We start from the raw sequence: 14,378 nt of genomic DNA, 5'->3' as shown, positions 1-14,378 counted from the left end.
AAATAGCTAATATTTTGTTTAACAAATTTTAAGTAAAATAAAGTTACAAAGTTATTTTCACTATGCTGTTAATGTCTATAGTTTAGGGCCTATACATTAACTGCAATGCTGATGATTTCAAAAGTAGGCTTGATATAGAGCAGGTCTCCTCTGTAGCACGTATGCTCTCCTAGGTCTGATTTCTACTCTTTTAGGGACACAAAAAAGCCAGCTTTGCTCATATCTTTCAGAATATATTTGGAATTCCTTTTAAATATCTCTTATCAAACTCAGCAAGAATTACCTATTACTTAGAGATATTTAAATGTGTGTTTTCTATAGAAAAAAATTAAATCAGGTCGTGAGATATAATAAACCAGACAGAGGATTTCCAAATACATTTTATTTCCTTCATGGTTAACACTTCCTGAAGTGCACTCCTGAAATGCTGCATAAAGGTAAAAACTGGTTTGCCTCTGATGACTGAGACTGGCTAAAACAGTAGGTAATATTCTTGGAGATATGTAGCTGCTGATAATTCAATCATACAGACGTTCTCTGTTTTTTTTTTTTCCTTGAGGGCCATTTTTACAAGTACAAAAAACCTTGAAAACTAGATATTTTTAATATCTAAAATTCACAGCATGTCTTGCTGTTAAATTGCCACCTTAGAGGCCTTTTTAAAATTTCATTGAAAATGCGTATTAAATCAAAGTGATAGACACATGTAATGTAAAATGTCTGTCAACAATTAGAATCCCATTTGGAAGTTTGTAAAGCATAACAATTTAAAATGAATTTAGACTGAGAAGAGAAGTTTGGGCTTGCAGTATTGCGATTTTGTACGGCACAAATTCAAGTTCTTGGCCCTTTCCGGAGTGAAAGAGAACGCTATAAATAGAACAACGGGAGCTTCTAACGCAGTTAATCCACCATCATGTGTCAGTCAAGCACCTTCATTCTCCCCACAGTAAATTCCAAATTATGTCAATGGTTTAATTTGAAAAGATACAATAATGTAGTAAATACACAAACGGAATAGTCTGATGTAAAAATGTGTTGGCCTGTCATTTTCAGGGAATGTAGAATGCACTGCCTTGTAACTACTCAATAAATTTGTGTGTTATATATTGAAAAGTGCAGTTGTTTTTATTGGGATAGACTAAATCCCTATCCAGTAACATCCATGTGGTTTGAAAAAATGCCTTGAGGGAAACTTCACAAAATTTCCCTTGTATTCTTCAGAGACGATGACAAGTTTTATACACAAACCTCCCGGATGTCCGGAAATCACAGGATCCGGGCAAACAGGCCCAGTGGAGCCCAGAGGTCCCATCCCTCCAAGGCCACCTTGGCCGCGGGCCTTGGCGGTGCAGCTCCGTCCCTGAGGACTTACCCAGCGAAGCAGGGACCCGGGTGGGCAGTCCCAGCAGGGTCTCTGCTGTGGAAGGAGACTTGTGGACCACAGAAAGCAGCAGTTGGCCTCTATCTTTTCCTGTTTGGTGAGGCCATGCCTCCACTCCTCTGGCAGGGTCTGTGGAGTTCAGAATAAGAAATCTTTCAAGGAAGGGAGCCGATCTCTCTTCCACCCTGGGGAAGAGTGCAGAGCCCACTTAAACAGGATTCTTCACACACAGGTCGGAAGATGACCTATAAAAAAATTGTGTTTAAGAACACGTGACAGATCTGTGCTGCCTTGCCGCTACCTAGATAAACTGGGACATGTGTGTGAGCTGCAAAGTTTGGGCTTGCAGTCAGATTTTCCCAAAATGTGGGATTTGGCAGAATCTGGTGTTAGATTAGGCCTTATCACTAATATTTACTGAATACAATGTAAACAACTAGCATATGGTTTGTTATAAAATGAACATATTTTTAATTAACTTCAAATTTTGTAGCATGTATTTATCTTTAAAACAGGCATGTTTCCAAGCAATTTTCCATAATGCCATCTTTTCACTCTGAAATTAGTGTAATCTTGGAGAGATATGCCAACACTACGAGCATAGGACAACGTGCCCTCTGTAGCAATACATGGCTGCTTTAACCAGATACACTCCCAGTATGTATATGCTTGTGTATAATTCTTCCAGTTTAAGTTCTGGCTGTTTCTAGACATTGCAGTTATCACTTTGATTTTATAGGAATGACAATAAGGAGGCAGGATAGCAAGAAATGCAAAGTGAATTCTGCAGTTCATTTCTGAAAGGAGAGTCAATCCCATGAGGACTTTCTGTGGTTACATTTATTGGTTACATTTGTCACAAAAATAATTGTGTGCCATCACAATAAGCGGACGCATATTCCAAGTAACAGTTTTTGTCTTTGGTTATCTTGTATTTATATCCTCTTTGAATAATCCCTTTGAAGAGCCCAGATTACCTGTGATTAATAGATTTAAACAGGTGGTTTCAGGAGCCGTATTCCTAAAACGTCATAGTTGTTTTGCTTAGAGAAGCAGTCACATGAATACCAGCAAACAGATTCCTGCAGGCTTCTCTCACTACGGCAGCCAGCACGAGCTACAGGATTTTGTTGCTCTAGGCAAAACATTAAATGTAGGCCCTTCGCAATGCACAGTCACTAGCGCAGGGAAGTGTTACTAAACGTTTTGCAGCCCTGCGCAGCTGCAGGTTCTGTCTGGCCAGTGATGGCAGGGCTGGCCCTGAATGCAGATTTACCTGACTCTCACCCATTAGGCTCACGTCCATCTCACTTTTTACCTTTGCACTGAGTTTATCTAATTGCTTCTGCTCAGCGTGACTCCCATCACTGAGCACAGTCAGGTCTTGTCCTACCTTAGAGTAATCCATTACAAGTGGGGCAAAGGAGCAGCAGGTCCGGCAATCCTTGGAGAGCAGCACTGGGTGAAATTGAATTTTGCTATTAGAAAATTCTAGGAGTGAAACAGAGTAAATGATAGTGTTTGAACAGAGCGAGTGCAGCAATGTTATTGTGGTTTGAGATTACATGTACGGCGTCATACAGGACAGTACTGAAGGGGGAGGAGGGAATGAATGATATTTATCCTTTGTTTAATTCCACTTAATTCAGTACATTTATAATGCATTTGGCTCTCTGTTTTCATGAAACTGTTATTCTTAAATGCGATAGCTTTGCTTGTGCTTTCATGCAGCATAAAAGTGGAAGCTGCTTCAGCTGCAAAAGAAGCCAGGTTGAGGAAACTTGAGCGCTAGATCGAGTGACTTCAAGCACTACAACGTATGGAAGTGCAAATGTATGCAAGTATCAACTAAACATATTAACAAGAGACATCTTACTCCGAGGTATGTTATTTGCATGCTAATAATTGTCACTGGTGGCTTCTCTAAACCTTTTTTTTTCTACGGAACCGTTGTTTATATTCATTTGTAGTTAGTAATGGGCCTGATTTGGCGCGCACACACAAATACAGCTCCTCTCAGAAATCAGTTTGTATAGACTGGGGGCTTAGACACATATTTTATTCGCAAACAGCTGGAACAGCTTAAGGAGTTACCATACCACGCACTGTTGCCCCATGCCTGAGATTTCCATCCCTTACTGGCTTAATATGTCATGCAAACATTTTTGCTAATGTTAGTGCAAAGCAGACCGTGAATGCTCACCTGCTAATTGCCCCCACTGAGCTATAGTAACAGTGTCTTCCAGGTGGGTGGTGGCAGGCGGTTGTGGGCAATGGACTGACATGTTCAGTCATTCCAGTTAGCCCTTGCTGGGAATTTGCTCCTGTGCAGTTGTAGACTGAAGCCCTGCCCTTGCTCCCATGTCAGTGCTTTGCTTCCTGCATGAAGAGGGCTTTCACCAGTAAGATGCTTAGGATTGCGTGCTTCTGAGGGCAAGAAAAGTAGCTTTTCATGGACCCAGAGATGTGTATATGATGCATCTTGCAGCTGTACAAATAGGTGTAGAATAAGCACTGCTGTTTGAGTCAAGCTTTTCCTATGCTGTCTCATTTTCAGGCATGGTTCTCCTCCTTTTGCTCCGCCTGTTGCAAGGTGTCCATGACAGAATGAAGCCTGGATAGCTGAACCGGTACAGACTGGGGCTACGTTTGTCTTTGCATATATGGCTTTATATCTATTGCCTTTAGTATGATCTGAAGCTCATGAAGCTTGAAGTTCCTATTTGGGCAGCACTCCTAGGGTGCCTGTGGCTAGGAGTGAGCTCAGATGATTAGCTTAATGTTTCTGCAGAGTACTGGGAAAGAGCCAACCAGACTTCAGAGCGCTACATACAACACACAAATAAGCGGGTCCTGCAATCCTGGAAACTTCATTTAAGATGGAATTTGAAGTTCCTTGAAGAAGGACTACAAAGCAGAATATGTAATTCAGGGTGAGAGTCAAGAAATAGCTTGTTCAGCCATGCTAATAGCCCAAAGCTCACCATGTAAGGGATGTAAAGGATAGAAATTGTTTTCCTAACCCCAAATTTGGTTTATGAAATTGTGTGGAAGGGTCTTCTTGAAGATTGTTCTATTGAATTACTTGGATTATTCGTTACTTGAGCTCTACTCAGGGAAGGACAAGAAAGTGCCAGTTTCGTCTTCTAACTACATGATCTTGGGCTTATGGAGCAGTGTTTTATCAAGGCCATCTCTGGATCATGGTGACTGATGTAGCATCCGCTGATAGTTCAAGTTGATAGTTGGCTGGCAACTGAGAGCTTCCCTCTTCCCTGTCTTTTTCAGCTGCAGAATTATTCTAAGATACAGGAAACTCGGAGTTACCTTTTGGGGTAGGCAGCTGCTGTTTTTGCAACTTGAACGTTAAATGATCACAAATGGGAAAAAGAAAGTTGCAAAACTGCGGCTGGGGGAGCAGATTACTCTGTGAGGAAATGGGCTCCCCACAAGCTGCAGAAAAGTGCTTGCAAGTCAGTGAGCAAATGTATTTACACTCATGAGATAACACGTTGCCACTGCAGACCGGTTCGTTTAACAGACTTGCCCAAACTGGGTGCCAAAGGTACTCTGCTTAGCACAGGCATGGAAAGCACAAGATTATTCATATGACGTTTACTTTATTGAAACTCGTAGCTGCCAAGCTAGTTCTTGTGTTGATGCAAAGACTGTGACAATTTTCACATTGTAAACACCATACATTAATCAGGGCATCCCAATATTATGCAAATAAAATGTATGTAGTTACAAATTCTTCCACTGTGTTTGAATCAAAAATATGTCATGGAATTGAGTCAGGTTGTCAGAGTCATTTCATCAGTCACGAAATTTGGGACCAATGCAGGCAATGTTTCCCCTGAGGTATGAGACCTGTTTATCCCGCAGTGGCTGCATATTGTCCAAATTAGAATGAAATCTCAAAATGTAAATAAAAATGTGCACTTTATAAATCTAATTTGACTGGGAAAAATCTGTCTGTGACAACAGGTCTTCCTTTGCTAGATGATTACCTTGTAGAAAATCATCGGTACAACTGCCATATGAACTTTTGGCCTTGTATTTTTATTTTGGCAGGCTACAGAGATTTAGCATAATTTTGTTTCAAAGGTAAGCAAATCTTAAAGGAGCATTTTTTTGAAGAGCACATCTTTTTCCATAAAAACCCCAGAAAATATGTGCCTCAGTCCTACTCTTTCATTTAGTTTTAAATGGCTCCCACCTCCATATTTTATGCTATTTTAAATGGTGCTTTGATTAAAGAAATGATAGCTATGATAATTTAAAAACAAAATCCACACTAAGACTCTCATGAATATATACCCAGCTGCAAAGCAATTGTGATTGTGAAGTTTTCCTGCTGTATAAAGGCACTTTTCTTAAAGCAAGATGTTTGGAGGAAATCTTGACTGATAGCTAGTTATATCTCATCATCTGATATCAGATGTATTTTTTCATGGCTGTTCTTTTGACATGTACATTTTTCAGTGTCTTTTTTTTTTTCCTACCCAGAGTTATTTCTGTAATGGGAGATACCACAATATGTCTTTGGAAGATGTTTTCGCAGCCCAGAGTGGTTTTTAAACTTCTGTATCTAAGGCTAGAGAAATCTGTGTCACTTCATTTCTAAAATTCTTTATTTCTGGTGGAGGTACATTGTGGCTTTATATGGCTTTGATACACTGAGATATAAAAAATTAAACTAGCATATAAAGGGATGTGGCTTGTAGGAAAAATTTCCCTTGTGGCATAAAATAAAATTCTTGGTTCTTTTTAGAAATCACCCTATCCATACATGCTGACCACTGCATACCAAACTGGCTGGGAAGGTCTTTGACCTAAGCTGCCTACCTGAAATGCCGTCTAATTTCTTTCATTAACCTAGAAAAAGATATATAATGAATAGAGTTATATATGAAGATCAGTAATAATTCTGAAATATAGGAATTTTCTCAAGTGTGTGGTACTGAATTAAAAAAAAAAAAGCTTGTTTTTAATGTAGGAATTAAGACATTCTGCTACCAAAAAAAGAAAAAAATCAAATGGAGGAAATAATGATAGGCTTTAGGTTGTGAGAGTATTTGTAGTTATTAGCACTCTCTTGGTTCTCTGTATAGTCACATTGAAAAGTGCATGGAAGTCTCTTGCAGTGCTGCATATTTATGAATGTATTTTTCTGCCTTATAAGCTGTACACACAGACAGTTGCTATACACTGGTGCGGGATATCGCTGGTAAGGGAATGAAGCAATCTAGGTATCTTTTATTCCCCAGTTTTTAACCATCTTGCCTGACGATTTTCCATCTAGCTTGTTTACTTCATGATTTATGTCTAAATTGACAGAGTCCTTCGAAGGCATTTGTGTTAAATTTGAAACAAACATATTTAATGCTTGTGTTGTAATAAAACAGCTAAAAGAGCAGATTAAAAAGATATGCACAGAGGGGCCTGATTGATTGAGGGATTGATTTTACTACTTTTCCCGTAGGTGGGGAGTGATGGCTGTAAATCTCCTGATAATCATTTCAGAATCACCTTCATCAATAAACTCAAAGGGACAGCTAGGTGTAAAAATTTGCCAGCCATCAGGTTAAACAAAAGGCATCAAATGTGTAAAGAAAGAATTGAATTAAATAATCCCACCTTGGCCGGTTGTTGCATTAGTCATGTCCCCTTCTGTTATCTCGGGGGCGGGGGAATTCCCCATCCCCGCGGTTCTGGCAGATTTGGGGGAGGCAGAGGGGGGAGGCTCGATTTTTTTTCCTTTTGCCTTGAGCTCAACCCGTATTGCTTACGATTCAATTATGCGGCTAAAAGCTTATGTTTGTGAGCAATGATCAATTATTAGTTGTCAGTAATAATGGAGAAAGATTCAATTCTGGTTCTTCTTCCCCCCCCCTTTTTTTTTTTCCTGGGGAATGATCATTAGAAAATAAATCAAAAGGAGAAGAGAGCAGAGGAGCGGGGCGAGCTGACAGCTTGTCCACAGAGGTGGAGATACCTGCACTGCACCCGGGCGGGACGGGGATGCCCAGAGCGAGCGGGAGCGGGAGCGGGAGCGCGGCGCAGCCCCTTGCCGAGGCGCGACGGCGGGGAGCGGCTCCGCGCTGCCCGGGGGAGCTGCGCCCCGCCGCTGCCGCCGAAGTTTATTAGAGAGCGGAGCACAAAGCCCGGGTCCCAGCTGACTGCAGCATCTGGAAGCCCCTAATTACACACATTTCTAAAATACATGTAACCTGCGCTAGCTCAAAAACGGCTCAGTTTAGAGGTCAACTGTAGCGGCGTTTGAAACTGCTAGGCAACGTATCTTTTGAGTTAAAAAAGGGGGGAAATAGAAGGCGAAGAGGAGGAGAAAAAAGAACAACTGCCCTGCTAACTAAAAAGCAGGTATTTTGGCACTCTGAAAATGGGAGTGATTCAATTATCCAGCGACAGCGTTTTCTTGACGGTGCTTTAATTTTTGTGCGAAAGCAGCGCGCAGCCGGAGTGGCTCCGCGGGTCCGGGTCTGGGTCCGGGTCCAGGTCTGGGTCTGGGTCTGGATCCGGGTCCGGGTCCGGGGCAGGGGCTGGGGCTGGGGCTGGCTCCGCGGCGGCAGCTCGCTGGGGCCAGCGAAACTCCGCCTGGCAAGCTGCTTCGGAGGTGAAAATTTGCAGAAAATATGAAATCAATTGGGTTTTCCCCCAGATCGTTATTAACGATGCATTTTAACTATGTGGGGATTGTGTAGCTTTTAACCCCTGAGTGTTAAGGTTGTTGTGTCTGATCGCAAACCTTAATAACAATAATCCAGTCTAGTGTGTTGCATCTCATTGAAATCGTCTGTGAGTCGAATGAACTGCAAATTATCCCCTGTTTACAATCTCCCTTCAGTGCTCATCTCAATGAACTGGAGATCGATCCCCACCACGGGTGTCTTCCAGCCAGGCTGATTTGCATTGAAGCGCATTAGAAAGCCTCCCACCTCTATTAAAAAGAATAATCCAAGAAAAAAAATCTCCTAGGTGTGGCGGGGAGGGAAAAATATCTGTCACTGTCATTGGGAGCTTCGAGAGGGAAGACCCAAGAGCAGAGTATTTACGTTTGGGAACTCTCACAACTTCTGGTAGAGACAATGACATTTAATTGATGTATTGCTATCAACAACAATAAAGACCGATTTTTCTCTAGCCCTGGAAATGCTGCTCTGCCCCCACCCTTTCCCCACCCCTCTCGGCCCCCAGTGAAGAAGACGAAAACAAACAATAAATAATCAAGCGGTCCTAGATTAAATACTAAGCGTCGCTTCTTACACTAGCGAGGGAGCAGAGAAACGAAAAAAAAAGTTACAAAACTTAATTTCTCCAGATTAATTTCTTTCTCTCTAAACCGCTGTTTTTCTCCTTGTTGCTGCTGTTGTTGCTTTTTTAATTACAGGTCCACGGCCGCCTTTTTCCTGCCACAAAGCAAAGGTACTGCGCATCTGGAAAAATTTGTCTTAAGCTTAATCGACAAATGTATAATGAAATTGTAAACGCGAATAATTTTGAGAGAGCAACTAGATTAGAAACCGTGGGAAGCTAATGGAGTGATTGATACAGTTAGAAATACAGACACAGATGTGTAAATAGATCCGCGTGGGTATTTTGTCTGCATATACGTGTGTATAGATATTAGTAACTTGTGCGTTTCTATATGTTGAGGTTCGGTTTCTTTCCCACTGTGTCAGGATAGGGCGGGTGACAGCCAGCGCTGAGTGTATCCATCTCTGCCGAAACATCTCTTTAAATATTCAGTGAAAAATAATGTCATGTGAAGTACCACCTATAGCAACATTATTATCTTCATTCTTCAACATCATCCCCGCTGATAGCTTCGTTTGTCTTTTTCTCAAAATCTACTGTACCGAGTGCTGCGGGGCGGGAGGGGATCGCCCCGCGCCGCGATGAAAAGCAGCGCCAGTGCCCGCTCTGCAGCGCTGCCTAAATACTGGAGTGGCACCTGGGAGGCTTTTTCGGTTCGTATGCGTTTGTTTGTTTGTTTTTGCGGCTGTTGGGTTTTTTCACCCATCTTGCTAAACGTTTTACAGTCTCTTTCGTTTAATACTGAGAAGAAAATGCGAGTGAGGCGGTTCCTCAAATGGGAAGATTTCTCCCTCTCTCTCCCTTCTCCGCTCTCTCGCTCTCTAGGTTTTACCGGCTCATTTGAAATTGAAATGAGTTGTATCTGATCAGCCTCTTGCTTTTACAGAGAGTTTGTTAATATTAATACGGGAAAAAGGAGTAGCTTCTATAGCAAAGTAAATAATCCAGCGGGTGGAGTGGGAGGAGAGTGCGCTAGATGGGTCAGGGTGGAGGGAAAAAAGCCGCCCGGGCTCCGGCTTCTCCCCGCTCAGCTCTTTCCCAGCGAAACTTTACGTGCACGGAGCAGCGACATGCGGAGGGGTGCGCGGGGCACAACGCGCCTTGCCCACAGCGTGTGTGTATATTGCTGGATATACGATGCATTAAAAAGAGCGTCGCCTATAACCTCTTTGCAACTCTACTTTTTATTTCAAGATCACGGAATTTGTTTAGGATACGTCCCCGTTCTGGAAGCGACACCGGGGAGTAAAATTTTGCTGCCAAATGTCCCGAGGGCGCCGGGCGCAGCGCCCGCTCCGCGCCTGGCCGCGCTCGCACCCCGGGGGGGGGAGGGGAGGGAATAGCGGCTCACGCGGACTTTGCGCGCGCGCGGCCGGCAGCGCGCACGGGGCCGCTCCGCTCCGCGCACTCCCCGAGCCGCCAAGTTCGCCCCGCGCCGCGGCTCCGCCAGCGCCCACGGCCGGCCCGGCCGGGCCCGGGCCCCGCAGGCGGCTCCGCGGCCGCGCGGGGCCGCGGCGAACAGGAGTGCGGAGCGGTCCGGCGGGGGCCGCGGCAGCGAGCGGCGGCCGCGGAGCGGGCTCGCGCCGCCCCCTCCCGCCGGCGCGGCGCGGCGCGGCCCCGCGACGCTTCCCCGGGCGCCGCCGGCCGATTGACTCCGGGCGCAGCCAACCGGCGCGGCGGGGCGGGGCGGAGCGCAGCGCAGGGCAGCGCAGCGGCCGCGGGGCCGCCCGCCGCTCCCGGCGCGCCCTGATTGTCCCGGGAGCGTGCGAGGTACGGAGCGACCCTGCCTGCTTTCAGCACCCCTCCGCGCCCGTGATCTATGGAAAGGGAAGGGAGAGAGCCGGGATTGGGGGGAGGGGGGGATTCCGTGCAAACATGCGGAAAGGAAGGGAAAGGAAAAAAAAAGCCCCAACAACAACAACAACAAAATCACCCGAAACTTTCTGTGCGGCGGCGGGACGGAGGGAGCCCGCGGGCGGCGGCGGCGCTGCCCGCGGAGGCACTTGCCGGGGCTGCGCGCCCCGCCGAGCCCGCGGCGCCGCCGGCCTCCCCCGGCCCCGCGTCCTCCCTCCCACCGACGACTTGCAACCCTCCCCTCCCTCCGGGGGGTCGGGGCTTTTTTTTTTTTTTTGGCCTTTTTTTAACCAAAAAAAAAAAAAAGTGAACTGGAGCGCAGCGGCGGCGGGAGGGAGGCCGGGGAGCCCGTCGGGGCTGGAGGAGGGCGAGGGGAGACACATTCCTATAGTAACCGGGATGGCGCGATGCAGCCCCAGCTGGTTGCTAAGAGGGTTAAACTGTATCCAAACAGCTTTGGGGAAATCCAGCCCCTTCTCCTGCCACATGGATCGACTCATTGGGTGGGAGCTGCGGAGAGACAAGGGTCTCCAGCAAATCAGCGCCTAATTGATTAAGGCGAGCTGGTTTGAATAGAGCTGGCCATGTGCCAATCGCCTTTCAAAGAGCCCCTCTATGATTAATCGCAATGCATTATTGATAATCATAATTATAGCAGGACACATGCGCGGTGCGCGGAGGATTGGGGAGGCTGGGGGGGGGAGGCTCGATTTCCGTAATTTTGAGAAGATTTTTTTTTAGTAATTTTTTATTCTGCCCCAGCTGATGTTTGAGCCAGCATGTCGCGGAGGAAGCAGGCGAAGCCTCAGCATTTCCAATCCGACCCCGATCTGGCCTTGTTATCCCAGCGAAATGGTGAGTTCTCCTCCTCTCCCGCACACACATTTTAACACAAACACACGCGAAATAGATGAACTTACCTTGCGGGGAGCCGCGGACTGCGCCGCGAAGGGCAGCGGGACAGCAGGATCTCCCGGAGTTACGTGCGGGGGGGGGGGTGTCCCTTTTTGTTTTTTGGTCCCAGATGATGGCTTTTATTTTATTTGTTGCAACTCAGCATTTTGTTTCGCGTGTTTCCCAACGAAAGCCCCAACTCTTTTACTTTTTCGATGTTTTCCCTCCACCACCCCCGCCCCCTCCGCAGGGCGGTCTGGCATCCCGAGCCGGCAGGAGACGGAGCTGCGCCCCCAGCGCCCCTCTCCGTGCCCGGCGGAGCAGAGGAACAAAGCGCGGCTCCCGCGGGGCGGCCGCTCCGCGGAGAGCCGCGCCACGGGCGCCCCGTCCGGCCGCACCGGCGCCGGGGAGGGCGGCCCCCTGGCAGCCGCCTCCGCGCCCCAGCGCCGAGCCCTGCGCGGAGGCGGAAAAGTTGGGGCTGCCGGAGCCGCCGCTGGGGCTCGGCTCCGCGCCGCGCCGGAGGCTCCGCGGTCGGCGGCCGCGGGCAGCGCGGGTGTTTGCTTTCGCTCCCGAAGGTTGGTTTTTTTCTGCCCCCCCCCCCCCCCCCAAGTCGGGCAGCGAGGAATAAACGCTGGCTTTGTGTCCGCAGGATTTGGAGAGGGAGCGTGTGAAATCTCCCCCCCTCCTTTTTTTTTCCCCGTCCCCCCCCCGTCCCCCGCGGAAGGGGGACTTCGGAGGAGTTTCGGCGCTGCCGCCGGCGGTGGCGGGACGTGCCGGTACCTGTGCCCGCCCGCGGCCGGGCCGCGGGGCGACAAGTGGCCGGAGGAGCCGCGGCGGCGGGGACAGGCTGCTCCGCGCGCCCCGGCCGCGGAAGCGGCGGCAGGAGCGGCGGGGGCTGCGCGGAGGCCGGCGGCGGGGCGAGCCGAAGGCGCTGCGGGCGGGCGGGCGGGCGGGCGGCGGGCAGGTAAGGCCGGGCCGGGCCGGGCCGCGCCGGCAGCGCGGAGCGGCCGCTGCCGCTCGGCCGCGGCGTCGGAAGCACCTCTGACTTCCGCGGTGACTTCCCGAGGAAGCGGAGGCGCGGGGCCCTCCGCCCCCGCGGCGGCTCCGCTCGGCGCGGCCCGGCACCCGCGCGGCGGCGGCGGCGGCGGCTCCGCGGTGCCCTTTTAATCGCGGGGCCGAGAGCCGGAGCCCCCGCCCGCTCCGCCTCGGCTGCGCGGGGGCTGGCGGGGCGCCGGGGGCGCAGCGCGGGGCGAGCGAGGGTCCTGGGCTCCGCGCGATAAATCAAGTCGCCAGCGGAAAGTTGGAGGGATGTTGCCCTGCCTTCGTATTACCCTGCTTCCAAAAAACGCTCGGACGCCCTCTTCGTAAACCAGCAAATCCATGAGCGTCCGCTTCGCTTCGCCTAGCCCTGCCGAAGCGGTTCTGAAAAGCGAGTTGGTTCCTGCTGGGCTACTTCTGTGTTTTTTTTTTTTTTAAGCAGAGTTTTGTGCGCTTTGGGTGCGCTTGAGTTTTGCCATTTGCTCAGCTTAATCCCCTTTGTCATCTCAGTGAACGTACTTACTTTTCTTCCGATATTCTTTCTACTTCCTCCTGAAGTTTCGAGCAGGAGTTGTGGAAAACGTTAAGGTTTTATTTGTCTTTCATCAGCTTCCTACAAAAGAATTCGGAACTTCCTAAAGTGAGCAGAGGAAGGGAAAGCTGAGATGGAAATTATCTTGCTGGGAGACCAGAGATGGATTTTTTCACATCTTCATTTTGTTTAATTGCGTCTCTGAACGCTGTCTTCTTGGGTTTTGGTGAACGGAACAGATCAAAACTCCTCCAAGTTATCTTTTTTTAAAGTAGCCATTTTTTTCTATTTTCAGTCTTTTGATCCGATTTTGCACATCGCTTTCAAATTGAAAGACACTGAGAGTGTGAGAAAGGAATGTTAACTGAGCAGCTTTCCTGCCTGTTGCTAAATGATGTACTTGAAGTAAGCTGGATTTTGCCTGAAATGATAGCATGGAAGTGCAGCTTTTGTGCATGTGGCTATCGTGAGTTAAATAAGTAAATAACGAAGTTTACTGTCTACAAAAAATACCGAGTGATTTTCTAGGAAGAGCAGTGTGCTCTGCAGCAGCCTCCCCCCCCCCCCCCCCGCACTTCTGCAGTAATGGTTTGAGGTTATGGCTGTTTTACATGCTTAGACAATAAGTTTTGAGCGAGTTGCCTAGAGGGTGTGTTTTGTAGTGGTGTTTCAGGACTCTGCGTGTTGTCGTAGCGTTAGCGCGGAGCTCCGCGCCTTGCCGGGGTCCCCAGCCCCGGCAGCAGCTCCGCAGCCGCTCCGGAGAGGGTGGGCGAGCTGCGCTCAGCGCTAGTGCTCACTATGTGCCTCGAAATTGCAAAGCAAAAACGCGAAATTCCAAACGCGCTTTTCTTCTCCTTTCATACTGGGAATTCAGGTTGGCTAATTCATGTACAGTTAGTGCAGGATTTGGGCAAATGTAGCATCGCTAGTCCTTGAAGGCACTTGCGGGAAGGTACTGCTCAGCAGTGTTTAAGTAAATGAGAAGAGCGGCCCCGTGAAAATTTTTTGCGTCTAACTTGAATTCTAGTTTGTTAAACTTTGTTACGGTTTCACATTTAAACATCGATAGAAAAGGGTTCATCAGACTGTAACAGCATATATTTATTTTTTTACTGCTTTCTTTTTTAAAAGTTCAAATCTCATGCTGTTCGATATTCCAGGAAGGCTTTCCACTTAAAATGTATTTTTGGTACAATCAGTGAGTAAGTAAGTTTACCCCTCACTGTGTCCTGAGCATACGGACGTTTAAGAAAGTTTGTACTGGATTAACCTGAACAGGTATTAGGTTAATTGCAGAAATTACTTGCAGCATAAATGATATGCAACAAGTAACTAGTT

At 47.7% G+C, this 14,378-nt stretch overlaps 1 protein-coding gene and 1 long non-coding RNA gene across 6 annotated transcripts in view; both read left to right on the top strand.

Moving 5' to 3' along the window:
* LOC104146320 (uncharacterized) overlaps nt 1–4,059 on the top strand; it is a 36,006-nt gene extending 31,947 nt beyond the window's left edge. The window contains exons 11-12 of the long non-coding RNA XR_011143240.1: nt 3,116–3,266; nt 3,942–4,059. This is a non-coding gene — a long non-coding RNA (uncharacterized lncRNA). The remainder of the gene's footprint in view (nt 1–3,115; nt 3,267–3,941) is intronic.
* A 6,341-nt stretch (nt 4,060–10,400) lies between these two features.
* Nucleotides 10,401–14,378, top strand: part of SALL1 (spalt like transcription factor 1) — a 14,659-nt gene continuing 10,681 nt past the window's right edge. Inside the window, exons 1-2 of one of the 5 annotated variants that reach the window (XM_068955828.1) lie at nt 10,401–10,492; nt 11,339–11,431. In XM_068955828.1, the coding sequence (XP_068811929.1) occupies nt 11,356–11,431 (76 nt within the window). In that variant the 5' untranslated portion in view covers nt 10,401–10,492; nt 11,339–11,355. Of the gene's footprint in view, nt 10,493–10,894; nt 11,432–12,784; nt 13,446–14,378 lie in introns of those variants that run through there. The other 4 variants (XM_068955829.1, XM_068955827.1, XM_068955826.1 and 1 more) reach the window with 4 other exon arrangements.

The sequence above is a fragment of the Struthio camelus genome, chromosome 10 (assembly GCF_040807025.1).
Source record: "Struthio camelus isolate bStrCam1 chromosome 10, bStrCam1.hap1, whole genome shotgun sequence".
Taxonomy (NCBI): Eukaryota; Metazoa; Chordata; class Aves; order Struthioniformes; family Struthionidae; genus Struthio; species Struthio camelus.
This window is presented reverse-complemented; position numbering and strand designations above follow the sequence as displayed.